Genomic DNA, 27,763 nt, shown 5'->3' with positions numbered 1-27,763 from the left:
AAAATTTACTTGGTTCTATGGGTTCCTTGAGAGGTGTAGATGACAGGAGTCGTAGAATTTGTTAAGATCGTTAGCACAAATAGTAAAACTCTCGTGGTGTGCTCTCGGGGATTTTAATGATTTGTTGTATACTTCTGATAAGGAAGGCAAACACCCTCATCCACATGCTTTGATGGATGGTTTACGTGAATCTATTGAAGACTGTAACTTAGCTAAGATTAATTTGGAGGGAGGTAAATTTACCTGAGAGAAGAGTGAAGGAAAGCCTGATTGGGTCAGGGAGCAACTTGACAGGGCTTTTGCATCTCAGGATTGGTGGCATAAGTTTCCTTTGTGTAGACTGAGTGTAACTCACATGGTAGTTTCCGATCATGATCTTATATGCATGGAACTGTGTTATGTGGCTTTCTCAAGGAAGAGTTTCAAATTTGAATTCAAAAAATATGTGGCTTAAATAACCAACTTTTCACGGGGAAGTGTCTAGTTTCTAGAAGAGGTTACCAGCATCTCATCTCCTCCCTAAGCTACTATCAGTTTCCTCGTTTATGGTAGAATGAGGTCACAAATTATTTCATAAATTCCATGATAAAGTTAAAAATCAGAAGAGGATCATTGATGTCCTTGTTCACAGAACTGATGAGGAAGGTGTGGCTATGTATTTTGAGGAAAAAGAGAAGTTGTACAATCTGTTGCTGCAAGAAGAAATTTATTGAAAGGAACGTGCAAAAATTTTATGGTTAGCAGAAGGAGACTCGAACGCAACATTCTTCCATGCCCGGGCTTTAATGTGGAAAAAGGTCAACTATATTTCTTATTCAATTAATGATGCAGGGAAATGAATAGATAATCATGCAAATATGTGTAAGTTTGTAAATGATTATTTTCAAGGAGTGTTTACAAAATTCAAGACTGCCCCAGAATCCCCAGACTGATGCGAGAGAAGCCGTGGTTAGTTTGGAACAAAATGCTATGCTGGTAGCTAACATGTCTTTTGAAGATTTTGATATGGAAATTAAATAAATGACTTAATCATGCGTTCTTTCAACATTTTTGGGGTTTGTTTGGTAAGGAGGTATTTTTATATTGTAGAAGTTGACTGCAAGATTGCTCATTTACCGCGGAACTGAATGACACGAATTTGGTCTTAATACTGAAAAAGAAGTGATAGAAAGGATGACGGACTTAATACCTGTTGCTCTTTGTAATGTGATGTATAAGTTTCTGGCTAAGGTATTGTCCAATCGGTTAAAACAGATTCTTCCCTCTATAATAAGCAAAAATCAATCCTCTTTTGTACCAGGGCGGAGTATAACCGATAACGTTTTTATTGCTTTGAAACAATTCATTCAATAAAACAAATAAAGTGTGGTACTGAAGGGGGAGTGGCGCTTAAACTTGATATTAGCAAGGCGTATGACCGGGGTGGATTGGAACTATTTAAAACAAAGGCTGCATCAGATGGGTTTTGATGTCAAGTTCATAAGATGGTTGATGATATGTGTTACAACAATCAAGTATCCAGTTTGCTTTAATGGTTGAAGTATGGGTCATGTCTCTCGAAAACGGGTTCTGAGAAAGGGAGACGATTTCTCCCTATCTATTTTTACTCTGTGTTGAAGGCCTGTCAAAATCACCTACAGAGACTGCAAATGTTAATGATATAAATGGGTGGATAAATAGTCTGATTGCACCGGCAATCACACACTTATTATTCGTAGACGATAGTTTTATGTTCTTCAAAGCATCGAGCGAGGAAGCTACCAAGGTGAAGGACTTGTTGAATGAATATGAACTGCTAAGCGGGCAGGCAATATGCTTCCAGAAATCAGGAGTCTCTTTTTTAGTGCAAATGTGTGTTGTGATAAATAGGAGGGGCTAGCAGAGGTCATGGGTGTTTTTAATGACCCGGAAGATGGGAAATATTTAGGACTGCCCTCGTTGATAGGGAGATCTAAAAAAGTTGTCTTCAACTTTCTGAAAGATCAAGTGGGGAAGTAAATTCAGGGATGGAGTAATAAGGTTTTATCGAGAGCTGGTAAAACTGTGCTTATTCAGAATGTTGCCCAAATAATACCTTCCTACTGTATGTCTTGCATTAGAATCCCGAAGTCTCTGTGTCTATAAATTGAGAGTTTAATAAATGGTTATTAGTATAAAAGGGGGGACTAGAATAAAGGCATCAAATGGCTGTCATGGGAGAGAATGGGGTTGGGAGAGAATGGGGTTGGCAAAAAATCAAGGCGATCTTGGCTTTAAGGATTTGACTGGTTTCAATCTAGCTTTATTTGGGAAACATGTGTGGAAATTCTTTACTAATTCGCAATCGTTGGTAGCTCGGGTGTTTAAAGCTCGCTACTATCCTAATAGTCACCTTTTGTAGCCTAGTAGAGGGGAAGGTTCTAGTTATATATGGTTGGGTATCTGAGAGGCTAAAGAAATGTTAAGCAAAGTTTTCAGGTGGATCTTGGGCGATAAAAGAGCAATTTGTGCACATAAAGACCCATGGCTTCGAGGTAAGCAAAATTTTGGTTTTGAGGGGTATATTTAGAATACCACCAGTAATGAAAAAGTTAGTAATTTTTTCCGTCCTAATGCTAAAGAGTGGGACGAAGAATGGGTTCAACTAGCTTTTAATACTGTTGATGCAGTTGCGGTTTTAGAAACAAGAATATCACATATTCAATTTCCTGATCAGCTGGCGTGGTCGATGTTTAATGATGGTAAATACTCAGTTAAAAGTGGGTACTATTTATGGAAGTCTAGTACTGAATCATCATCTCAAGTAGGCCAAGCAACTGGTTGAAATATATTATGGAGGTTGAACGTGCCACATAAACTTAAATTTTGTTGTGGAGATTTTGTAAGAACATTATACTAGTTAGAATTTAACTTCGACAAAAGGGAGTTGAAATGTGCCTATTACATGTCCTCAATGTGGTATGGATGAAGAACACATGCTTCTTATGGTTTTTAGTTGTGACTTTGCGGTACAATGCTGGCAAGAAGCTGTGTTGTTCGATATGAGGAACGAGGATTCTGCTCCCAATTGGTTACTAACCAAATCGGAAGTCGATAATCAGGACAACCTAATTACAATAGCAGCTGTGTTGTGGAGGATTTGGTTTGCCAGAAACAGAAAATTATGGGAAGGAAAGTTGGTGACTGCGGCATTATCTATTTAAGAGAGTTTCAAGCAGATAAATGAATGGAAGGATGTAGTGAGGAAGGGTCAAGATTTGCCTCAAAGCACTAGTAAAAGAAACAATTCAGCTCTTGTAGAACATTGACAATGTCCAGAGGTGGGGGTACTTAAGATAAATGTTGATGCTTCGGTATTTTCAAGTTCTAACTCATACACCATTGGCAGGCTGAAGCAATAGGTATGCTAGTGGCGCTATCTCGGGTGCTGGAAATTTCAGATTTCCCGATGATTGTGGAGTCAGATTTCTTGATGATGGTGAACGCATTACAGAGACACCAGACGAATTCGCTTGAAGTTGGTAATGTTCTTGAAGCCTGCAGATCAGTATTGTCTGGTAGGAATAATATTAGAGTAGTTCATGTTAAAAAGCTAGCGAATAAGGTAGCACACTTGATGGCTAGATTACCTTATTCGCTTAATAGCTATGATGTTTATGACTCCACGTAATGTGTTGGGGACAATTATGTATGATGATTGCAGATCTTAATAAATTTTCTTTGATTTCAAAAAAATGATTGAAGATGCTCTTACATGGAGTACTTGCAGCTTGGTTGTCATTTGGCAATTAAAAATTCTCATGCAACATGATTTCACATCATTTTTTTATTATTTATTAAAAAGATTTGTCAATCTTTTGTTAGAAAATGAATTTTTTCAAATAAAAAGGGAGGTAATAATGTTGAATATGTTGATAACTAATAATTATACGCTACTTTGTTAGTCGCGGTTAAAAAAAAGTCTTAGCTAGTTCTCCGCTCGTTGTAATCACAATATACGAAGAAGAATTAATTTTATTTATTGATCATATATGTTGAACCTCAATAATGTGCTCAATCCTTTGTTACCGCATTGAAATAAAATATTTTTTTATGGTGAACTAAAATAATAATAACATATATTATTTTTAAAATACAACCAATTATTATAATCAACTTCGGTGGCATAGGATGGATATGATGTCAGAAGAAAGCTAAGAGATGATAAAAGCGGCGAGAAGAAGACAAACAGAGGCGAATTTAGATGACTAATGACAGATATCCTATTCTGTGTCCCGTGCTAGGAAGTATTATTTGTTCTCATTAATGCTTTGTAGCACAGTCACCGAAACGATTCTGCTTGAAAACCTCTTTTTTAAAATGGAACTCGTTTGCATTGCGCGTTCCCGCTGTACTGGAGACATGTTAGCTGTAGGAAGTACGATTCCGACACCAACACATAGAAAAAGGGCTGAGGAAAGTTGACTTGCCAAGCGTTATACGCGAAGGATCGAATTCTTTAATTCAGAATAAAAGAAAGGGGCTCAGCCAACCATCGCACCACTGTAAAAATTGGATAAACCAAAATGATTTGTGCCAAAATAACAGAAGACGCTTTTCATTGATATTTTTGAAAATTGTATATAATTACAAGCTTAGCTAGCACCATACCTGTAGTAGGCAATACCATATATATATGTGTATGTGTGTGTGTGTCCACACTCCAGTGAGAACTTCTTAAAGTGAGATATGTGAGAACTGGTGAATTCTGTAGTTGAAACATGTGATTTTTTGAAAAGTTGAAATTTTAAATTTGGTAAAAGGTAATATTATACAAATCAAAAATTTTAGATTTTATAAAATCACCAATTTTAATATCAAATCAGTTCTCACATTTCTCATTTGAGCAAGTGTGTGTGTATGTGTATATATATATATAGGAGGCTGCATATGTGTGTAAGAGAGATTATCCCATAGAACTCTTCTTCTTGAACTATTTATAACTGATGGTTAAGATTCAGGGGTTGATACCTTCAATCGGGACCGCTCGTTGCTAGGAGCGGAGGATGCTGAGCGCTCGTGGATGCTTTATATGTGTCCAGGATTGTGTAAAACTGTGTTAGGAGTGTTCTGACACGTGTCTTGATTGTGCCAATCATTAACCATCAATAATTATCATTGTTGTAAGGACCTTAGTCATGATTTGTACTCCACATGTCCTTCCATATTATACTTTCTTACTTATAGGGTCGCGGGATCGGGCCGCCATGACTGAATCCTGACGAAATTGGTTCGTTTAACGGAACATGTACGTTTGGCAGGACTGAATTACTTATATCTCATCAATTATGAATAGATTTTAATATAATCCCGGTTGAATTATTATTTTGGATTAATCTTTTATAGAGTTAATAAAAGGCTCGCTAAATTAAACAAAATTATATTTTAAAATTCAATAAATTTATTACTCCCTCTGTCCCGTCCAATTCTTTACACTTTCCTTTTTGGGTCGTCCCACTAATTCTTTACCTTACCTAAAATAGTAAAATTTATATATTTAAAATAATATCATATAACATTTTTTTATTACACCTATGTGAATTAATTACTCAGATTATCATATAACAATATGGTAGTTGTCCCAAATTGGCAAGCTTTGTCTTCCCTATATGAGGGCGTTGGTAGTTGTTATTCCCCCCATTTTTCAATATTTCCATCATACAATTCATCAAAGAATATCACATATAATTTAGCATCGTGTCAGTAACCTCTTCGTAGGCCTTAAAAACTGCATCAACTAATTAACATATCGTCTTTGAAGCTTTCTCATGCTGTAATCCTTGTATTATACGAAAAAACTAAGATCATTGATATTTAGATCGGGACTATTTACAGGCTGATTGGCTAAGGTAATAGGAAATCCATCTGAATGTGCAATTTTGACAAAATCCTCGTCATTAGCTTTAATATGAGGCCTTGCATTGTCTTGTTGAATGATAATATTCTTGTTAAAATCAGCTGGACATTTTTCTTTAATAGCATGGATGACTTCGTTGATCAAACATTGTTTAATCATCGACTTGTTTATACTTTCGATAGGTTTAAGTTCAATAACACCTTTAGCTCTATTCTTACTTGACCTCAAAGCCGGTTCTTCAAAGGTAAAAGGAAATATTCCTATTTTTCCATCAAATACGCATACCCCATCATTGTCATATCGAGGCCTAACTATTGCACTCGTGAACATAATTTTAGTTATAAATCTCTTTGACTTACATGTGCGATGTGGTTCGGGTTCATTTGGGATAAGGTCATATTTTTGGCTTCATCTTGTCATATAGAACCATTTCTCGTCTATGTGAACTTCTTGATACATGTTCACATATGTGGGATTTGTGTGGATGATTAAACTTTTGATATGGTTCAATACAAATTTAACTCTTGCCTCCATATTTAAAGGACTTAAAAATGGTTTCAAGACATTTGAATGTGATCTAATATTACCTTTTTGAACAAGCTTATGTACAGTAAACTTGCTTGCGTTTAATTGACATGTCAATGTCCTAATATTTGTTCAAAGATGAAGAGGAATATGCCGTACCTTTTCTAAATCCAAAGCATACCTTTTATTTCCATATTTGTATTTTTGTCAACATTAGGAAGCACTCCATCTTCGATTGCTTTATACACAATTATCCATATCTTAGATATTGTTACTCTACTAACACCATAATGAACTATAAGTTGCTTGATTACTCCTCTGTTGAATTTATTGTTGCTGAAACTTAGTGATAGGTCATTGGCAATCTGATTTTTCCAGAAACTTTTAAACTTCTGTGCTTTGCAGGAACAATATGGGAAGCTGAGCTAAAAATGGTCTCTGGATGTGTACAAAATGCCATCTTCCTGAACAAGACAAAGTTGTTGCTGGTTTTTGTTGAGAATGTATAAAATGCACAGACTAGTACTTTTGTAAATTACATGTGTATGGATATTAGTAACTGTAATATAAAAGGAGCCAAATATACAATAGAAACTTGTGTTTAGGTAAGCTGTTTGTTTAGGCCAGGTCTTGTACTTTTATTTCCTACCAAATATTAATCTTTGTACTTATCTCCGTTTAATCTATCCACTTTAATGTTTTATCAGTATTGTTTAATCAATGTATTGGTCTCCGTGCAGCTCTTTTGATAACAAATGGTTGGGACGGAGGGAGTAGTAAATTACAAAATCATAAAAAGGGAAAAGATTTATTGAATTCAATGATAAGTATTAAATCATTAAAGAAACATTGGTGTTTAAATATTACTAAATTTTAAAATATATCAACTTTAGTAGAAGCTAAATTTTTAAAACTTAATTAAATTATTTTATTAAATATTAAAGCTTAACTCAAAAAAATCCTGCAATATTTAAATTGAATACATCTAACCTATATAATTTAATTAATAAATCAATGTGATATATATTGTGATCGTTTTGAAAATTTCAAAATAAGTTACTTACGAATCAAATGTATTAATTGAATTATATGAAATAAGAAATTTTAGACTTAAAAGTTAATTTTCAGTTTAAATAATTTTATGTTGGGTTGTGAACCAATCGAATTGAGCAATTTTTTTTTTCTTAACGAGCAGAGCCAAATCGAGCTTTATTATCGCCAAAAAATGTGTTTAAGTTTGTTAACGAATCGAACTGAGCTCGAGTATTTATCGAAAAAACAAGTCAAGTGAAGATCGGGCCATTAACATCGTGAACAGTTACATTCAGCATTAAAAATTTAAAATCCACTTAAACTAACATATTAATTATCAGTTTTAACAAAATCAAAATTCAGATTTTAAGCTATTATCCTTTAAAGAAATTAATGAAATACGTGGATTAAATATTTGAGTATAATTTTAAACTTCAAAATATATAAATATCATGAAAAATATCATCTTATACGTACGTCTTTCCAAGTTTTAAAGAGCCGAATTCATGCTAAACAATTTGGATTCGATCTCGAGTGAAGCTTGAGCTGCGCATGCTAATAATTAGGCTCGAACTCGTTAACTTAACACAAATATTTTTGTATTTATCTCGAATTTTTAATAAACCGAGATTTTATCAAGTGAAGATCGAGTTTCCTTGCGAACCGTTCAATTCATTTACGACTCTAATTTTATGACTTATTATAACTTAATATGTTCAAACCAATAACAATATTAATACAAAGTACTAAAAATTACATTTTAATAGCATTCTAAATATACATATTTTAGTACAGTCATATTGCAAAATTTAAAATAAATACACAAAATAGCATACATATTACTACTTTTAAAAACCAATTTATAACTCACTTTTTCATATTACATAACTGATTAAAAAATAAGTAATTTTATTTTTTAAGTCGGAAAGTAATTTGCTAAGTTAATGTAGAAATATGTTTGCAGAGAATGGTATAGATAATATATTTATTGAAAATTTGAGTCATTCGTATTTGTTATCTCAAACTTAAAGAAATACTGTAAATTTTACTGACCAACTGTATACAAGTACAAAATAGACAACGTCAAGTTGTAGGCCCCTTTTGTTGTTTGTTTCTTTTTCGGGTTTTCTTTCTCGGCTCCTTTTCAAGTGTAACCGTGTTAGAACTTGTTCATCCAAATATAATAATAACCTTCACATACATACAGCGAGAGAGAGAGAGAGATTGTGTGAAAGATAATCTTTGCATCTCTCTCCTACCAAAACAACTATTTACGCAACTACCTTTATTCTCTCTCCCTCTAATTTTTATGAATATTTTTGACCCTTCTTTCCAACACTCACCATCCTTTCTCTCCCGTCCTTCCCTTAACTTAAACGATACAAGAGAGAGAGAGAGAGGAAACAATTATACAATTAGCTGAGAGAGAGAACAATTATTCAACTAGCTGAGAGAGGGAGGGAGGGAGAGAGGGAGAGGGAGAGAGAGACTCAAGTAGGAGCTGGTTTAAAAGTGGGAAAAAATCAATTTTTGAGCTTTGTTTATTCTTGATCAATCTTTGAGGTAAGAGCATTGATGTGTGTGTACATTTGTGGTTTGTGTCTGAGTGTTTGTAATATTTGAATTGAAAAGCCCAATTTTTGCTGACAGAAATAGATGGACAAGATTGAAAGATCAGTGAATGTTGAGTTTTGATTGTTGAGATTATAGTGATGGATGATTTAAGAAGGTTTTGTTTTGGTTTGTTTATTATTTTGTTGCTTTTAAAGCCTACATTACAACAAACACAAGTTGTGAAATTGACTTCAAGAACTGAGAGAGTGGCTTTGTTGCAGTTGAGATCTTCTTTGGGGTTGAGGAGTAAAGATTGGCCTATAAAGGGTGACCCTTGTTCTATTTGGGTTGGGATTCAATGTCAAAATGGGAAGGTTATTGGAATCAACATTTCAGGGTTTAAAAGAACTCGAATTGGTAGTCGAAACCCACAATTTAATGTTGATTCTCTTGCCTTGTTTAGTGGCTTGTTAGTGTTTAATGCTTCTAGGTTTTTGCTTCCGGGGTCGATTCCTGAATGGTTTGGTCAGAGGTTAAGTACCCTTCAAGTTCTTGATCTTAGGCATTGCTCTGTTGTTGGTGCTATCACGCCTAGTATTGGGAATATGACTAGTCTATCGGAGTTGTATTTATCTGATAATGACTTTACTGGAATGATACCGGATAGTTTGGGACAACTGTCGAGTCTTTCCATTCTTGATCTTTCTCGAAATAGACTTACCGGTGTTATTCCCTCTTCTTTTGGTTCTCTTGGAAACCTTACTTTGCTTGACATGTCGGTGAATTATTTGTACGGGGCAATTCCGCCAGCTATTGGTGCTCTTTCTAAGCTGGAAAGTTTAAATCTTTCTAGCAATAGTTTATCTTCTTCGATTCCCTCCCAACTAAGTGATCTGTCTAGTTTGGTTGACCTTGATCTCAGCTTGAATTCTTTTTCTGGGTCAGTGGCACCCGATTTTAGAGCTTTAAGGAATTTGCAGAGAATGGTGATTGGGAGAAATCAGCTTAGTGGTTCCTTGCCAGATTACCTGTTTGCTCCACTTACCCAGTTGCAGTTTGTAGTTTTGAGTAACAATAGTTTCACTGGTGAGATTCCTGCTATATTATGGTCTATGCCCTCGTTACGCTTTCTTGATGCCTCTGCCAATAATTTGACTGGTATTCTTCCCAACCTCAGTTTTGTTCCTGGTGCTAATTCCCCCATATTCAACCTTTCACGGAATATGTTATATGGTGGCCTCACAACTGTAGTCAGGAGATTCAGTTTTATAGACTTGTCCGACAATTATTTCCAGGGTAAGGTTCCGGATTATGCTCGCCGTAATGCGTCACTTGCTAAAAATTGCCTTCGCGATCAGTCGAGTCAGAGGGCTATGTCACCATGTGCATCATTTTATGCTGAGAGGGGACGGGCATTTGATAATTTTGGGGTGCCGAATGCTACACAACCCCCACCAAATAGGCCTCACAAAAACAGCCATAAGAAGCTAATCATATTGGCTGCAGTTTTGGGCAGTGTTGGATTAATAGCGCTCATAATAATTGTCCTGGTTCTACTGATTGTATGCACGCGGAAGGGGACTGCAACCAGCCAAAGAGGTACTGCTGTGGAGCCTGTTCCGACAAGTACAAGTCCAAGTCCATCTCCTCCCGGGGTTCCATTAAATTTCTCGAGTTTAGGAGAAGGACTGACATATCAACAGATTCTCCAAGCTACAGGTAACTTCAGTGATGCAGACCTCATTAAACATGGTCATTCTGGTGATCTTTTCCGAGGTATACTGGAAGGTGGGATCTCTGTTGTAATTAAAAAGATTGATTTAAACTTTGTCAAGAAGGAGGCACACATGCAAGAGTTGGATTTTTTCAGTAAGGTATCTCATCCCAGATTGGTCCCTCTCCTGGGACACTGCTTAGACAATGAGAGCGAGAAGTATCTAATTTACAAGTATATGCCAAATGGTGATTTGTCAAGTTCTTTGTATCGAAAGACCCAATCAGAAGATGACAGTTTACAGTCATTGGACTGGATAACAAGATTAAAAATTGCTACAGGGGCTGCAGAAGCGCTTTCTTATCTCCATCACGAATGCACCCCTCCCCTTGTTCACAGGTATTTTTAGACTTTTATTTTGCACAGATATCTTTTCTAGTTGCTGCCATTTCTTCAACTATTAACTTGTAAAATGCCAATGTGGACATTTAAAGTTTCATTTACTCATTTTGTTATACATCTTAATTGTAATGGTTAGCATTGAATTGTTTTTAGGTTTTATTATCAATTTATCATAAACATTAAGAACTCCAAAGATACTTGAATGTTTTAATGACAAATTCCAAATTTACTTTTGGGGACGTACAAAAATGTAATTTACTCGGGGTTTTGGTGATGGATACAATGCATGCTAAGATTCTCCTTGAATTTGTATTGCTGTTGAAGGAAATAAATGCATGACATTTAAGTCCACTTTTTATCAATATAAAATTTGAATTAATTGCTATTTGAGCTTCTATTTTCATATCTGGCTTAATTAACTCTAGTCAAAGTCTTCTGATTAATGATTTTGCTACACGTGTGTTTACTTCTATGCTCCTCTGTAGCTTATTGATTACTGTAAAATTTTGATGTAAACCCCTATTGTGCTGGACTGCTCAGTTGGTATCTGTCAATATGTTCTCTCTCTTTGTTCCTATCTCATAATTTACATTGATTTGGTGGCATCCAAACAATTGTATGTTAATTAAATCGTCAGTTATGTGTTATCCCTAAACGATCTAATATTTTTGATCCCTCATTCAGGCCAATACATATCTCTTCCCTTTTCTTGATGTTACTTTGTCCAAGCACTAATCTTACTTCATCCAACCTTATAATGAATATGTTAGCCTATTTGGCCGTAAATCATATGACTATCTGAGTTGCACAGTCTAATTACACATGTTTCATTTTGGTTTGATTATTGAAGGGATGTTCAAGCTAGTAGCATTCTTCTTGATGATAAATTCGATGTTCGATTAGGAAGCCTCAGCGAGATCTGTGCTCAAGATGGGGAATCTAGTCAAAGTAGGATAACCAGATTGCTGCGGCTTCCACAGTAAGTATTTGTAGATGATGTTGACGTAAATATGTAATGCTATTTTCTACTAATGCAGGAGCCTTGTTACACCTATCGATATATAAATGCCATTAGTCTTTCTTCTGGTGAAATTGCCTTTGTATTTTTACAATTTTAATCCCTAACCAAAATTGTTGAAATTTTTACAAACCTTTCTGTTTATGTTGTGTTAAGAGGCCCCCATCCCTTTGTTATGATTATCTAGACAGTTGACATAATGTTCTGATCTCAACAATTTGGAGAAGGGAGTACATTAATGTTTTTAGCTTTTTTGTCATTTTTTAATGTCTGCTTCTTTGGAATTTTAAGTACAGCTTGTCATTCCTATTTTCCACAACTGTAATGAAGGGTTCTGCCCTATTCCTTCTAACAAAAAAAGGAAAGATATTTTTCTAAATTCTCTTAAACTCGAGATACATGGCGATGCTATATATGAAGTGGTCTTGTACCTTCTTTTTGAATATTTCGTCTTGTACTTTTTACGGTAACCGTTCAACAAATTTTAATTCACACAAAGCAGCCATTTTAGATTGTTTGTTGATGTACTACGTCTACAACATCTTTCCCTTGAATTGGAAATTTGGGTTGGTGAAGACATGTCAATTACATGTTCTCATAAACAAAAACATTTCTTCCTCCCTTTTTTTAATTTAAGCTAAAAAAAAAACCTTTCACACGCTTGTTTCAAAATATATATTTTGGTTAATGGCTTTGACCTCTTGCGCATGTTCTATTTCATTTTTTTTCTGGTTTATATTATCTTTATATTTACAATTGTAATAAACGGTTTCTCTTGGTTATGTGCAGGTCATCTGAACAAGGTGCCACTGGTGGTATGTTAAGTTCTATTACTCATTTATAATATTATGTAATTTGTAACCTATAAGTTTCACCCTTAAAATATGTCAACTTTTTAAGAAAGAGTTTTGATACATATTAATGATAGTATATGGAGTAACTTTTGTGTTTTAAGTTAAATTTGTAAGAAAATTAATTAGTCTAACGGAACACTTTATCAGACTTTGGATTGCAATAATAATTCAAGCATCCATCTATCTCTAAAACTAGTAAAAGTTGCTTCTATAATGGAAATGGAATCATGATGTTACTAGATGACATTGTCCTATATTACTCCCTCCATATTTCTTGGCCCAAATATACATGTTGCTCCAATATAATGCCTTGAATTAAAATTTGAGAAGAGTGAGAACTTGGTTCATTGAAAAATTTATCTAAACACTTCTTGTTTGAAAATTTCCAGGCACACCTGCTGCAACTTGTGCCTATGATGTGTATTGCTTTGGGAAAGTATTACTTGAGCTGGTAACTGGAAAATTGGGACTGAGTGCATCTAGTGATGGTACCATGAAGGAATGGTTGGAAAGCACATTACCCTACATCAGTATATACGACAAGGAACTTGTGACAAATATTATTGACCCGTCTTTAATCATCGACGAAGACTTACTAGAGGAAGTATGGGCTATGGCTATTGTCTCCCGGTCATGCCTAAATCCAAAACCGGCAAGGCGGCCCCTCATGAGGTATATCCTTAAAGCCTTGGAAAATCCATTAAAAGTAGTAAGAGAAGAGAGCACCGGCTCTGCAAGGCTAAGAACTACTTCATCGAGAGCATCATGGAATGCGACTGTTTTTGGTAGCTGGCGTACGTCGTCAGATGTCGCATCAGTTCCAGTAGCAGCTACATCTAACAAAATCGAAGGAGCAAATAGCTTCAAACACTCAGGAACTTCAGGTTCTCAAGGAAGTGGTCAGAATAATGGTGGTGATCATTCGTCCTCATACAGACGGCAACAGTCGAGGGATATATTTCCGGAACCATTAGATGAGGAAAACTTAGAGAGGCACAACATGAGGACTAGAGAGGCTTGATTCATCTTGATTCTTTGTTAATAAGGCGGGCTTCCCATTTGAGTGCCTTGCTAAAATGACTAGAGGGCTGCAAAGAGACCAAATTGGCCTATAATTTACTTTGAGGTTTGCAAGATGATGCACGAACATGAAACAGCCCAAGTGAAATGATTATACAAGTTTGTGTTAGACTTTGGTTCTGCTACACAGACTTGGTGTTGCAAGATATAGGACAAATGGGATGATTGGTAGTGATTAGTTTTCTTTAATTGATATTATTTGCTAGTTTTCTTTTGAAAATTGTAAATTAAAATGGTTTTTGTTTTTACCCAGTTTAGGAGAAAAAACTACACAAAAGCAGTACAGATCTGTTGTTTTTTCCGGAGGTTTTTCGATTACATGAAATTGAGATATATTTAGTCCATGCTTGGATGCTGTGATCCCTTTGTTTAATGATCACACTTCATCAGGTTTCTCCATTCATCTTCTTAGTAGGTAATTTGCATTGTTCTTAAATTTAGAAGTGATGGTTTAAATGTGATATTTAAATGGACTCTTGTTATTTCGAACTTCTGCTACAGTTTAGGGTTGGTCCCATATTTTTCTTCTGCCCTTTATAGGAAACGAGGGTTCAGTAATTGCCCGATTTTATTTTTTATAATTACGCAAAAGCCGGTTGTTGAAATCTCGACTCCGGCAAGGCAGCAAAGGGAACAAAAACTCGTCTCGACTCCGGCAAGGCAGCAAAGGGAACAAAAACTCGACCACTGCCCAAGTTGCCAACTCCTGAACTACATGTTAGCGTGGGACGAACTTATATTCAGTTATTCATATAACTAGTTTATAGCCCGTGCTTTGCACACGGATCTCAAAAATTATTTAATAAAATAAATAAATAAATTTATAATTCAAATTGAATAATATAATTATTAAAGATTAAATTATCTATATAATAAGTGTATGACATCTACATATTATGATAAATTTATTTAAGAACTACTTTCGTTACATATGTTATTTTTATATTATATATTTTATGAGATTATTTCTATAAATAGATCTGTTAAAATTTAAACTCTACTTCAAATTTTCAACCCCATGTGACATTTAGGGCCACCACCCCAATTTTCTTGTTCTACCAAGAGCTTGGATCGTTGCTAAACAAGTTAGAGTTTATATGTTTTTTTTTTGATAAATATATAAAAAACAAACTTTTTCCTTTTAAGATGATTTTAATAAAATTATTGTCGACAGTGGGATTTGAACCCTAGAGTTTATATTTTACTTGAACGAATACCAAAATCTAAACTATTTACTGCATCGGACTAAATTCATATATATATACCCAATTTTTTTTTTAAAATGCCCATGAATAGAATTCACCAAGGTTATATATGATATTATCCCATCTATCAAGATTATTTGTAAAGATAAAATGGAGTTCCCTATCTGTTATTTAACGTTGTTCATCTTTCCGTAAATACCGGCAAGACAAGTAAATATACCAAGACTATAATAAAGATCTAAATCCTAAAAATTGATACGGAAAGCAAGCAATTTCTAAGTCTTAAAGATGGTACATACCGACTGCAGTCTACAGTACAAGGATCATTTTGCTACTGGATACTCTTTGTACAAACGGGGTAGACAGAAACACAGTTTCATCTGCCAGATTTATGGTCTATACATTTTCAGATTTTCTAAAGGTTTTGAACATTTCAACATTAAGTCTACGCCACATTTAGGGCAACCTTAAACAGTCGATATAATCAGATGTGATGTGCCTCTGAAATGTTGTCGGCTGGGTGGGTGGGAGGTGGATGTTGTTTTGCCCGACGGAACCAAGTGTTGTAAGCTGTGACCAAGTGTGGGCAGTCATCAATATTTCGAGTAGAAAAGCTGAGACACTCCTTCAACAACCTCTGTGAGTCGGACATGGGTAATGTAGAAGTAATTTTCAAGAATGTTTCTTCTAGTTCCAGGTAGAGTGATTTGTAATTTGACATCCCTGCAGAGACATTTTCTTTGGATACTCTTAGCACCGGAAGCCAATCCTCCACAAGCTTCATCCTAACCTGCTAATCGGTAACAAAAAGCAATAACATGGTGTCACCTCCAAGTTCTGCTTTTAAACAGTATCCAAATGGAGCTAATATGATCACAAACGGCAATATAATTGTTTTTAACAGTTTTTCTAAATTTTATTCTCAAAATTACAAACACTGAAATTGGCGAGTATTAGGTTAGGTGAGTACCAGCCACTCGGCCAATAGATAAAAATAATGTGGGCAGAAGCAGACTGCTAATACCCTCTTAATCTGGGAAATGAAAAAACAAAGCCAATTTCTAAATCTCAAAAATTTCCAAATTGTTGAAAATTGAAAAGGGAAAAGCGAATCGAAATGCCACTAAAAAAAAGTTTTCCATTAGTGCACTTCAAATTCACAATATTTAGACATCTAATAAAAAATCCATCCATACGGAATTTCTAGTAAGAATAAATAGATTTGCAATTTTTTAATGATTTAGTGATTTTGATCGATTATTTTTTAACAAAAAATAAATGATCAATCTCTACCATTTAACATTAAATAAGAAAATAATATCGTTATAAAAAACGATACAACTTATATTTACATAAAAATTGTTCTACACCAATATTTTGACCTAATCTTCACATCCGTACGGTTGGATCGTTAAAAAACATTTATTAAATACGATTATAGGCCGCGCTAAAAAAAACTACAGTGGCCTAAAAAAATGGGTTGCAATTAAGGCACCTATAAGTCAATACATAATCATTTTGAGTTAATAGTAATGTATAGTACACACTACACAATATGCACTAATTAAGGTGTAATACAGAGTATTGATTGTGTAGAGAAAGTTTCTTAGGTTAGCATTGTTCAGAGTTACTAGCTTCACTAGGCTCTTGCTCTTCAATTATTCTTAATTAAACACAACTGTTCTCCAAAAACCCTAACATCAAGATTCATAATATTTTTACGATATAAGGTGTACAGCAAGACCGGACATCATCTATATTAGTGTTTAGTGGTCATGTATTTTACCATTCTTGTTTGATTTCTTTTCACTGTTCTAATTCCCCATGGACCTTTTAGCTACATATGTCTATCATTAAACGGCTGAAAAGTATCCACGACATAACTACACCTTTAGTTTAATGTAGCCCATTTTTTAGTACCTCTTAAGCTAGTCTATAACATACAAACTGAACATAGTTTGAGGAGGCTGCACAGCTGCACCATGACCAGATTTCTCTCCTTTCTAAAATATATTACAATTTATTGCAATTAACAACTAGCTTCATAGTTTTGAAAGATAGGATAAAATACCTATGCAATCCGAAATTTGACAACTTGAAATTCTGACATGGTTTGAACTTGTAAATCTAAAAGAATATCTGATATCACCAAACCCCTACTCCAACATAAATGTTTAGAATTTATGTAGTTAGCCAAAAAGAAACTCCTCTTCAGCCAAACGATATCTCATTTTACTCCATTTACAGGTACGATCCGTAAACAAATGATTTAAAATCTCAAGTTGCTAGATCACTCGGAATTTTAATGCTCGGAATTTAATGCAAATTCCTGCCAGGGACCAGAAAGGGTCAACAAGACCGTTTCATCTAAACCTTGTCGTTTCAGCAAAACATATAAAGTTAGGATGCTAAGAGTATTAACTTAAAGGTAAAGAGAAGTATTTCAGCTTAAAGTTTATCAAAGAAACACAGTCCCCAAACGCACATTTAAATTACTTTGGTTTGCAGAAATTTGGTACTGCAAAGGCATATAATAAATTTCTCATCCATACATCTGCATTTAAAGTTATGAATGCTTCAGTTGCATATATAACTTGTAGTAAAACAATGTAACAAACTTTGCATACATTTGACATGTTATACCACAAAGCGTGAAAATTAGGTAGGGGTAATAGTTTTGTCAATGTCAAGTATGATTCAACTTGCAAACATCCCGATATCTGTCAATTAAAATAATTCAAACACAAATTGTAATATTAAAAACAAACAGGCGGTAGAATAAGGACTGTAAGCGTACCTTTTTATCAGCCAAAATAGAACCACTAACAACCACATTAGCCAGCTTTGATGTGCATCTTAACACAACACCAGGGAGTGCTGGCACAATATTCCTCCACAACTCATCCCTAAATGCCCTCTGCAAATCCGTCGGAAGCGAATCCTGATTAGTCCACTCCACCACTGCCCTATCTGCAACTCCCAACTCAATCATCCTTTCAATAATCCACAACAAATTCCTCCCATTCTTCATCGCAGTATGCAAATGCAACCTCTGCATCGCTTCCGTCTCATTATTATCCACTCTAAAATCCGGCCTCGAATACTCCTCCAACGACATCTTCACCTCCTTCAACGTATCCAAAAACACACGATCCAACACTCGCCTCGCACTCTCCTTACACGAATAGTCCCTCATTAGCTTTGCCACAAACGCCTTCGCAAATGCCATATTCGACAAATTATTTATCGCAACCTTAAGCAACTCGATCAACATTTCCTCTGACGTATTCACATTGGCAGGTGAAACCCTAGCTAACAACTCATCACATTCCTCACGCTTCAACATCGGAATTAACGAGATAACAACTCTCTCCTCATCCTCAGTCCATGGAACTGCCTCGATAAACTTAACGCACGCCTTTACGCAATCCTCAAACAACAATTCAAGCGCAATAGGAAGTATCGAAATCGCAATCGAAACCGAAGAAATGACAGCAGTAAAATCATCACAATACAAAAGCTTAAGCACATTCACATAATCATCAATTGATCCATTAGAGATTTCTAAACTTACTTTCGATTTCGATTTCGAATCGGTTTCGATATCTTTCTGCCAGCGATCAGATAAGAGAGCGTCGAAGTATTTCGATCGGGTGAGAACCGATGAGTGGAGATAGATTTCCACGTCGGATTGATCGGCGCCGGCGGAGAGATCGGGATTTTCGTCGGAGTTATCGTACAGACGGAGGATGACGTCAGCGGTGGAGTCGTCATTGTAGAGGAATGAGGTGGAGGAGAGAGATTGAGGTGGAGTGAGAGAGGAGGGGAGCGTGTGGTTGTGAACGCGCCGTCGTTTCTGGGGGATTGATGAGTCGCCGGCGGTGTTTCCGGTCATTGTGTAGACAGAAATGTTTATTGTTTGAAAATGGATAAGAATTACTTATTGTCCATGTGGATAATGTCTAATCTAGATTTTTATAAAATGCATTTTTTTAAAAAAAATTACCTATTAAAATATTACAAATACATACTTCCCCCGTCCTCCAATTATTATCTTTTTTTAAAAAAATTCCGACACACATTTTAAGATGAATCGAAAATATAGTTTTATAAAATTTTTTTAAAAAAATTATGAATAAAAATTTAAATATTCTATTTTTATTTTAAAAAAATTTTAAAAAAATTTACAAAATAATACTTTATATTTATATTAAAATACATGTGACACATATAAACGATAACAATAGATAGAAATTGTGAATTAAATTTTAGTTTGACAGGCCGACATGATCTTCAAGAGTTGGGCCTCACATCATTTTAAATAAAAATATTTAAGAACTGCTTTTCATGGCAGGCCCAGGAGAAGAAAATAATGGTTTGGATATAATTTTTTTTTATTTTTCTTTTGAAATAAATAAACTTCATTATATCCTTTTATATATAACTAGCATTAATACCCGTGCAAAGTACGGGCCACATTATAATTTATGTAATTATTTATTTATGCATTGTAATAATTAGATCGTTGATACGATTATGAATCGATTTAATATTTTTAAAATTATTATATATAAAAATTCATAATTATACAAAACTCTCGGAAATTAACTTTATAGATTTACGACCCGTGGGATGCACTGATCTTCATTAATATTTTTATATTATTTAAAATTATAATAAATTTCTTTTGGATCATTATCTTATTAGTATATTTATAAATAATATAAATATTTGTTGTTGACGGAATTCGAACCTGAATCTTGGGTAGTTTATAAATAATAATATAAATATTTGTTGTTGGTGGAGTTCTAACCTGGGAGTTTTAGTGTTGTATAAATAATAATATAAATATTTGTTGTTGGCGGGGTTTGAACCTGAGAGTTTGAGTACTGTATATTATTTTAGTATTTGAATCTAACGATCCTGATCAATTGGTTAAAAATATCCGACAGTCATAAATGGGGATAATCAAACCAACCAAAAAAATGGCATACCAATTATATCCCATTCCGGTTATTATAGTATAGTATAGATAAGTAGTTTTCAGAATTCCTTATTTTTAATATTCATTCTTTTTTACATTTGTAACAACCTTCAATAGATTTTTTTTTTCTTTGTTGATATGGATTAAAAGTTTTTTTTTAAAAGAACGTATCTCTTCTTTGTCGCTTGTTTTAATCACTTGATTTGTTTATTTCTTGAACTACGCTGAGCATAATTTCAATAATTTTTTACTATTCATCAAATCATGCTTCATAATTGAAATTGCGGAAAGCTCATATGCACTTTAATTGTGCCATGTACCTTGAAATTTGTTATATTGATGTTATGTGAGTTAGGTATATTCTTCAATATCACCGCAAAATTCATATTCTCGAAAAACCCATTTTTACCCATTGTCAGACCAACACTATCATTTTGTTGCAATGATCAATCATGTTCCACTCTAAAATCACGTGCTTAAAAATAATATACAATTTTGATTGTGTTATTCAACATTAAAGTTGTATCCATGTTAATTGAACTTGGTATGCTGTTAAACATTAACCTCGACTCGAATTACGTCGAGCTCGAAATTCGACTCACTCTGCCCGAATTACAGCTCTGTTATTCAATATCCCCACACTTCATATATACAAAAAGCTCAATTTTAGCCACTGTCAATTATTTTTCCAGCACTAACATTTTATTGTAATGATCAATCACGTTTCACTCTCAGTCATCTTAAAAGTATTATTTATGTGCAATATAATCTGCACATTCACATCAAACATTACGTCATATGTCTCTTTATTGACATGCTGAATTTTTTGGTATTTTTATAAGTCTTGAACACCTTAACTAGATCGTCATTACAAATCGTGACAAAATCGATTATCTTTTCTTGTCAATCTCATCAGCATGTCTGAATCATCAGTATGTCTGAATCATGATAAACGGAGCAGGTGCTCCGACCCATTAAGCTAGAAGGAGTTTCGGCTCACCACTCAAAAAGACTCGAGCTCACCTCTATAAGGGGTCCGAACTCACCTTTCTAAGGGATTTCGGCCCACTTCTCTAGCAGAGATTCAGGCTCTCTATGCTGGCAAAGAGGCTCTCCTCTCTCTTTGCTAACATAGATTTGGGCTCACCTCTCTCTAAAAAATCAGACTCTCATCTCTCTCTCTATCAGATATTTGGGCTCATATCTCTCTGAAGGACTCGGGCTCTCCTCTCTCTCTCAAAGATTCGGGCTCACCTGTCACTCGTGAGTTCTGGCTATCCTCTTTATCGGAGATTCAAGCTTTCTACCCTAGCAAAGAGGCTCTCCTCTCTCTTCGCTAGCAGAGGTTCAAGCTCACCTCTCTCTAAAGGAATTGGGCTCTCCTCTCTCTCAGAGATTCGGGCTCACCTTGTTAGCTATTGAGTGTAATGAAATATAATACAGGGGGGTGCATGTGTTTCTTGGATTTTACTTGATTTTTAAAACTGTTTGGATTATGGATGGACAAAGCAGTTAAGAATTGTAGAGATAAAATGTTTAATAATAAACACACAAAACACAATATCCAAAAACTCATTTAATTGTATTAATTAAGTTTGTCTTGCTATAAATCCGTGTTCTTATAATTAAGAACTCATCTACAATCTTGAGAGAGAATACAAGATTTTTCTAGATCTGTTTGTTACTACTAAACTAAAGGCTCGTGCATGCTTTATAGAATAGCAACACATGTTTACAAAACTTGAACTAAAATGTACTAAATCATTTTCTAAAGCAACCTTGTCTATTTCCTTTTCTGGTGTTAGCAAATCTCTGTAGAATCTTGTAGGTCTGTGACCATCCTTTATCCAGTGAATCTTGGCCCTTGATCTTATATTCTTCAAACTGCTTTTGTAGTCTTTCAAATTCAGTGAATGGATTGTTTGTTGACTGATAATATTGAATCTTGAACTTGTCTATATTCTGAATTATGAGATATGTTGTCGAGGTCTCCTTTTGTTCTTTCGAAAAGTGACATATCGATAAGCGAAATGGCTTATCGATATCTCAAGTTCTCGATATATGTTAGGAATATGTGTATTAGTTTGATGATAAGTTAAACAAAATACTTAAGTAGAAATCTAGTGTTTGTAGCCTCAACGGATAAGACCATCTTGGCTATCCGTTGAAGGAGTAGCTTTACTTAGAAATAAGTTTAGTATTGTAGCACATTTCATTCTCTGGATTCAAGTTGTAACTCTTAGATGTTGTAGGAAATTATCAGTCATGTTGACTACTAGTGGATATGCAAATAGGAGGGCTAATTGTAAATATTTCATGCCTTGTAATTTTGTATAAGTGGAGAAGTATCAACTGATATTGAAGACCTTCAACTGATAAGAAACAAAGCTTCAACGGATGTCTCTAAAGCTTCAACGGATGTCTCTAAAACTTCAACGGATAATATCCATCAACGGATAAGTGCTTCAACGGATAAGACTTCAACTGCTAATGCATCAACGGATAAAGCTTCAACGGATAAAGCCTCAACGGATAAGGCATCAACGGATGAAAGCTTCAACGGATGCTTAGTTCAATAGCAGTTGATAGTGATAATTTATAAGATGACAGAGGCACATGGGTTGACAGAGACAAACTGGAATGTGGCAGCCTCTAGGAGGAATCAAGAAAATGCAGTATTTCTATTCTGGTGCAAACAAGGGAGTATTCAAAGATCAACAGCTAAACCCAAATTGCATTGGATAGAGAAATGAAGAAGAAATATGTGAAGAGCCTCTTTAATTGTATTTTACAATTTTATCTTCACTTGTAAACTTGGTGATATATAAACCAAGTAGCAGCTAGTAATTATGTGTGAATTTTCAAGAGCTGTTTAGAAAAATCCAGAGAGAAAATCATCTAGTTTGTACTAGGAAGCAGCTGTGATTTAATTCTTTGAATCACGGATTTTCTGAAATAACACATCTCTGGTGGAACAACAAATCCACCAGAAAAGTTTTTAAGTTCTTTGTGTTCTTTACATTTGTGTTTGAATATATATATCTGTCTGTATCAGCTTCAAGCCATTCACACACATTTGCTCACTAAAACACTTAGCCTTAGAAACTACTCAAAACTTGAAAAAGTTTTGAGATTTACATTCAACCCCCCTTCTGTAAATCTCATTGTTAGTCCACTGGGAATAACAATATATATAAATGACTTGTCGAGGTCTCTAGTTCTCGACATGTAGAATAGCTTGTCGACATCTCTAGTTCTCGATATAAGTTTTTGACTTGTCGACATCTTGAGTTCTCTACATGAGGATTTGGCTTGTCGATATCTCTAGATCTCTACATGAAGAAATGGCTTGTTGATATCTCCAGTTCTCTACATAAAAAATTTGATTTATCGATATTTGAGATCTCTACATGTAGCTAAGTAAGTTGTATGATAATCTAAGTTTGCATTTTGTATTGTATTACTTGAGTCTGTAAAAGTGTCAATAGATTAGACTGGAGTATTTTTCTGTAAACAGTGTCAAGCCTAAGAATAAATTCTGGAAGAAGATCATGAAGATCATGCCTCAGAGACAGTGTAAAGAAGCTTGGAGTTGAATAAATCTGTTTTGAGAAAAACATTCTAAGTCAAGAAATCTACAAGTCACAGATCAAGTCATATAGAGAAGTCATTCGAGAACTCCAGAATGACTTATCGACAAGTCAAAATAGCTTATAGAGAAATCTCAGAGATATCGACAAGCCAAATGAAGATATGAAGATTAAAGATATCGACAAGTCATTTCTGTAATAGAGAACAGAGATATCGACAAGTCAAATTGAAAATATGAAGATTTGAGATATCGACAAGTCAAACTATCACTAAAAATCTGAGAGATATCGATAAGTCAATATGCTTATAGAGATTTTAGAGATATCGACAAGTCTTTTCTACATGCATAATTTCAGAGATCTCGACAAGCCAAATTCTCTTATTGAGAACTCAGAGACTTCGATAAGTCAAAACAACTATAGAGAAATAAGAGATCTCGATAAGCCATTATATTTATCAATATGTCAAGTTCTCTATATAACAAACTGAAGATCTCGATATAAACCTCAAGTACAGAATGCAGACCAGTTAAAGATCCAAGATTGCCAATCAACAAACAAATCAATCACTGATTTGAAAAGTCTACAAAAATAGCTTGAAGAGTACAAGATCAAAGACCAAGATTAACTAACAAAGGAAAGTCACAGACATGCACGATTTGCAAAGATATACTAATCCAAAAATGGAAAGCTTTAGATAACTTAAAGTAGGGTTTAGTACATGCTATTGCATGCTGTGTAAAACCTGTGTTTACTGATCTATAAAGTAAATACTGGTCCTTTATTTTAAGGGTAACAAATAGATCTAGAATTTCTTGTAACTCTCTCAAGAAAGAAGCTGAGTTCTTTATCAACAAAAATCCAAAAATTTGTAGCAAGACATACTTGATTTTAATATAAAATTAAGTGAATTTGAAGATATTGTGTTTATGTGCATGTTTATTAATTCTGTTTAAACACTATATCTCTATAAGTTAAACTGCTTTATTCACCTTATCCAAAATAGTTTAAAAAAGCTGAAAAATATCATAAAACACATTCACCTCCACCCTGTGTTGTATTCATTACCTAAGAAGTGGTATCATAGCAAAATCTGAAAGCAAACAGATTAAAGATCTTGGAAGAATGAATATACAGAAGCTTAGCAGTATCAAGATCCCTACCTTTGACATATCTAACTACACATTATGGAAGAAGAAAATGATGTTGTTTATAAGGATGGCCAACCCATTATATAATCAGATCCTCAAGAATGGCCTTTTCACCCCATGGAAAGAGTTGAGAAATCTACAGATGGAGACATGGTCATTCCAGCTCATTATGCTCCTAAGGATCCCTCATAGTATACAGAAGCTGAAAAGGAGAAAGTCTCTCTGGATAGTGGCTTGCAGGTAATTTTAATATAGTCGCTTGACAATGTAATGTACAATAACATTATCAACTGTGACACACCCAAACATATCTGGGAGAAGATAGAAATTCTATGTGAAGGAACAGAGGAAGTTAAGTCAAACCAAAGAAGGATTTTGGTATCTCAGTATGAGGGTTTTATGGCTAAACCAAAAGAAGGAATTACTGAAGTTTTTGAGAGGTTCATTAAGTTGATAAATGACTTGCAGCTACATTATAAATATTATGAGGTTGAGAAGGTTAACCTAAAGTTCCTTCTAGCTCTTGCTGACCATCTTGAACACAAAATATCAGTTGTTGTGCAAGACATGCCTGTACTATAACAAGACTAAGTCAAATTGACAACCATAAGTAAGTTGTATGATAATCTAAGTTTGCATTTCGTATTGTATCACTTAAGTCTGTAAAAGTGTAAATAGATTAGACTGGAGTATTTTTCTGTAAACAGTCTCAAGCCTAAGAATGAAATCTGGAAGAAGATCATGCCTCAGAGACAATGTGAAGAAGCTTGGAGTTAAATAAATCTGTTTTGGTAAAAACATTTTAAGTCAAGAAATCTACAAGTCACAGATTAAGTCTTATAAAGAATTCATTCGAGAAATCCACAATGACTTATCGACAAGTCAAAATCAGCTTATAGAGAAGTCTCAGAGATATCGATAAGTCAAGTGAAGATATGAAGATTGGAGATATCGACAAGTCATTTCTGCAATAGAGAAGTCTCAGAGATATCGACAAGTCAAATGAAGATATGAAGATTGGAGATATCGACAAGTCATTTCTGCAATAGAGAATTCAGAGATATCGACAAGTCAAAGTCAAGATGTGGAGATTGGAGATATCGACAAGTTGAATTCTCTTATAGAGAACTCAGAGACTTCGATAAGTCAAAACAACTATAGAGTAATAAGAGATCTTGATAAGCCATTATACTTACCGAGATGTCGAGTTCTCTATATAACAAACTGGAGATCTCGATGTAAAACTCAAATACAGAATACAGACCAGTTAAATATCCAAGATTATCAATCAACAAAAAAATCAATCAGTGATTTAAAAAGTCTACAAAAACAGCTTAAAGAGTACAAGATCAAAGGCCAAGATTAACTAACAAAGGAAAGTCGCAGACATGCACGATTTCCAAAGATATACTAATCCAAAAATGGGAAGCTTTAGATAACTTAAAGTCGGGTTTAGTACATGATATTGCATGCTGTGTAAAAACTGTGTTTACTGATCTATAAAGTAAACACTGGTCCTTTTTTTAAGGGTAGCAAACAGATCTAAAATTTCTTGTAACTCTCTCAAGAAAGAAGCTGAGTTCTTTATCAACAAAGAACCCAAAAATTTATAGCAAGACATACTTGATTTTAATATAAAATTAAGCGAATTTGAAGATTTTGTGTTTATGTGCATGTTTATTAATTCTGTTTAAACACTATATCTCTATAAGTTAAACTGCTTTATTCACCTTATCCAAAATAGTTTAAAAAAGCTGAAAAATATCATAAAACACATTCACCCCCACCCTGTGTTGTATTCATTACCTAAGAAGTGGTATCATAGCAAAATCTGAAAGCAAACAGATTAAAGATCTTGGAAGAATGAATATACAGAAGCTTAGCAGTATCAAGATCCCTACCTTTGACATATCTAACTACACATTATGGAAGAAGAAAATGATGTTATTTATAAGGATGGCCAACCCATTATATAATCAGATCCTCAAGAATGGCCTTTTCACCCCATGGAAAGAGTTGAGAAATCTACAGATGGAGACATGGTCATTCCAGCTCATTATGCTCCTAAGGATCCCTCATAGTATACAGAACCTGAAAAGGAGAAAGTCTCTCTGGATAGTGGCTTGCAGGTAATTTTAATATAGTCACTTGACAATGTAATGTACAATAACATTGTCAACTGTGACACACCCAAACATATCTGGGAGAAGATAGAAATTCTATGTGAAGGAACAGAGGAAGTTAAGTCAAACCAAAGAAGGATTTTGGTATCTCAATATGAGGGTTTTATGGCTAAACCAAAAGAAGGAATTACTGAAGTTTTTGAGAGGTTCATTAAGTTGATAAATGACTTGCAGCTACATTATAAATATTACGAGGTTGAGGAGGTTAACCTAAAGTTCCTTCTAGCTCTTGCTGACCATCTTGAACAGAAAATATCAGTTGTTGTGCAAGACATGCCTGTACTATAACAAGACTAAGTCAAATTGACAACCATAAGTAAGTTGTATGATAATCTAAGTTTGCATTTCGTATTGTATCACTTAAGTCTGTAAAAGTGTAAATAGATTAGACTGGAGTATTTTTCTGTAAACAGTCTCAAGCCTAAGAATGAAATCTGGAAGAAGATCATGCCTCAGAGACAATGTGAAGAAGCTTGGAGTTAAATAAATCTGTTTTGGGAAAAACATTACGAAATGCAAGTCACAGATTAAGTCTTATAAAAAAGTCATTCGAGAACTCCACAATGACTTATCGACAAGTCAAAATCAGCTTATGG

General features: G+C 34.5%; 3 protein-coding genes across 4 annotated transcripts; 2 read left to right on the top strand and 1 right to left on the bottom strand.

Moving 5' to 3' along the window:
• The first annotated feature begins 1,173 nt into the window (after positions 1-1,173).
• On the top strand, positions 1,174-2,380 carry LOC141708083 (uncharacterized). Its single transcript, XM_074511562.1, has 3 exons — positions 1,174-1,230; positions 1,870-1,994; positions 2,152-2,380. Exons 1-3 carry the CDS (start codon positions 1,174-1,176, stop codon positions 2,378-2,380), a joined length of 411 nt encoding a protein of 136 aa, XP_074367663.1.
• Positions 2,381-8,598: 6,218 nt separating this feature from the next.
• On the top strand, positions 8,599-14,387 carry LOC141668012 (putative LRR receptor-like serine/threonine-protein kinase At2g16250). The gene is made up of 5 exons (XM_074474686.1): positions 8,599-8,995; positions 9,083-11,099; positions 11,953-12,081; positions 12,910-12,935; positions 13,364-14,387. Exons 2-5 carry the CDS (start codon positions 9,145-9,147, stop codon positions 13,993-13,995), a joined length of 2,742 nt encoding a protein of 913 aa, XP_074330787.1. The 5' UTR covers positions 8,599-8,995; positions 9,083-9,144; the 3' UTR covers positions 13,996-14,387.
• A 1,098-nt stretch (positions 14,388-15,485) lies between these two features.
• On the bottom strand, positions 15,486-19,214 carry LOC141667998 (BTB/POZ domain-containing protein At3g05675-like). Of its 2 annotated transcripts, none has more exons than XM_074474666.1 (2): positions 18,057-19,214; positions 15,486-16,052 (listed from the first exon to the last, which is right to left on the bottom strand). In XM_074474666.1, exons 1-2 carry the CDS (start codon positions 19,152-19,154, stop codon positions 15,744-15,746), a joined length of 1,407 nt encoding a protein of 468 aa, XP_074330767.1. In that variant the 5' UTR covers positions 19,155-19,214; the 3' UTR covers positions 15,486-15,743. The 2 variants fall into 2 exon arrangements, with proteins under 2 accessions (XP_074330767.1, XP_074330775.1); XM_074474674.1 differs by having other exon boundaries at positions 15,486-16,049; positions 18,057-19,212.
• Between the last annotated feature and the right edge of the window lie 8,549 nt (positions 19,215-27,763).

Source organism: Apium graveolens, chromosome 1 (genome assembly GCF_009905375.1).
Source record: "Apium graveolens cultivar Ventura chromosome 1, ASM990537v1, whole genome shotgun sequence".
In the NCBI taxonomy this organism is placed as follows: Eukaryota; Viridiplantae; Streptophyta; class Magnoliopsida; order Apiales; family Apiaceae; genus Apium; species Apium graveolens.
The sequence above is the reverse complement of the archived record's forward strand: the minus strand, read 5'-3'. Positions and strand labels throughout refer to the sequence as shown.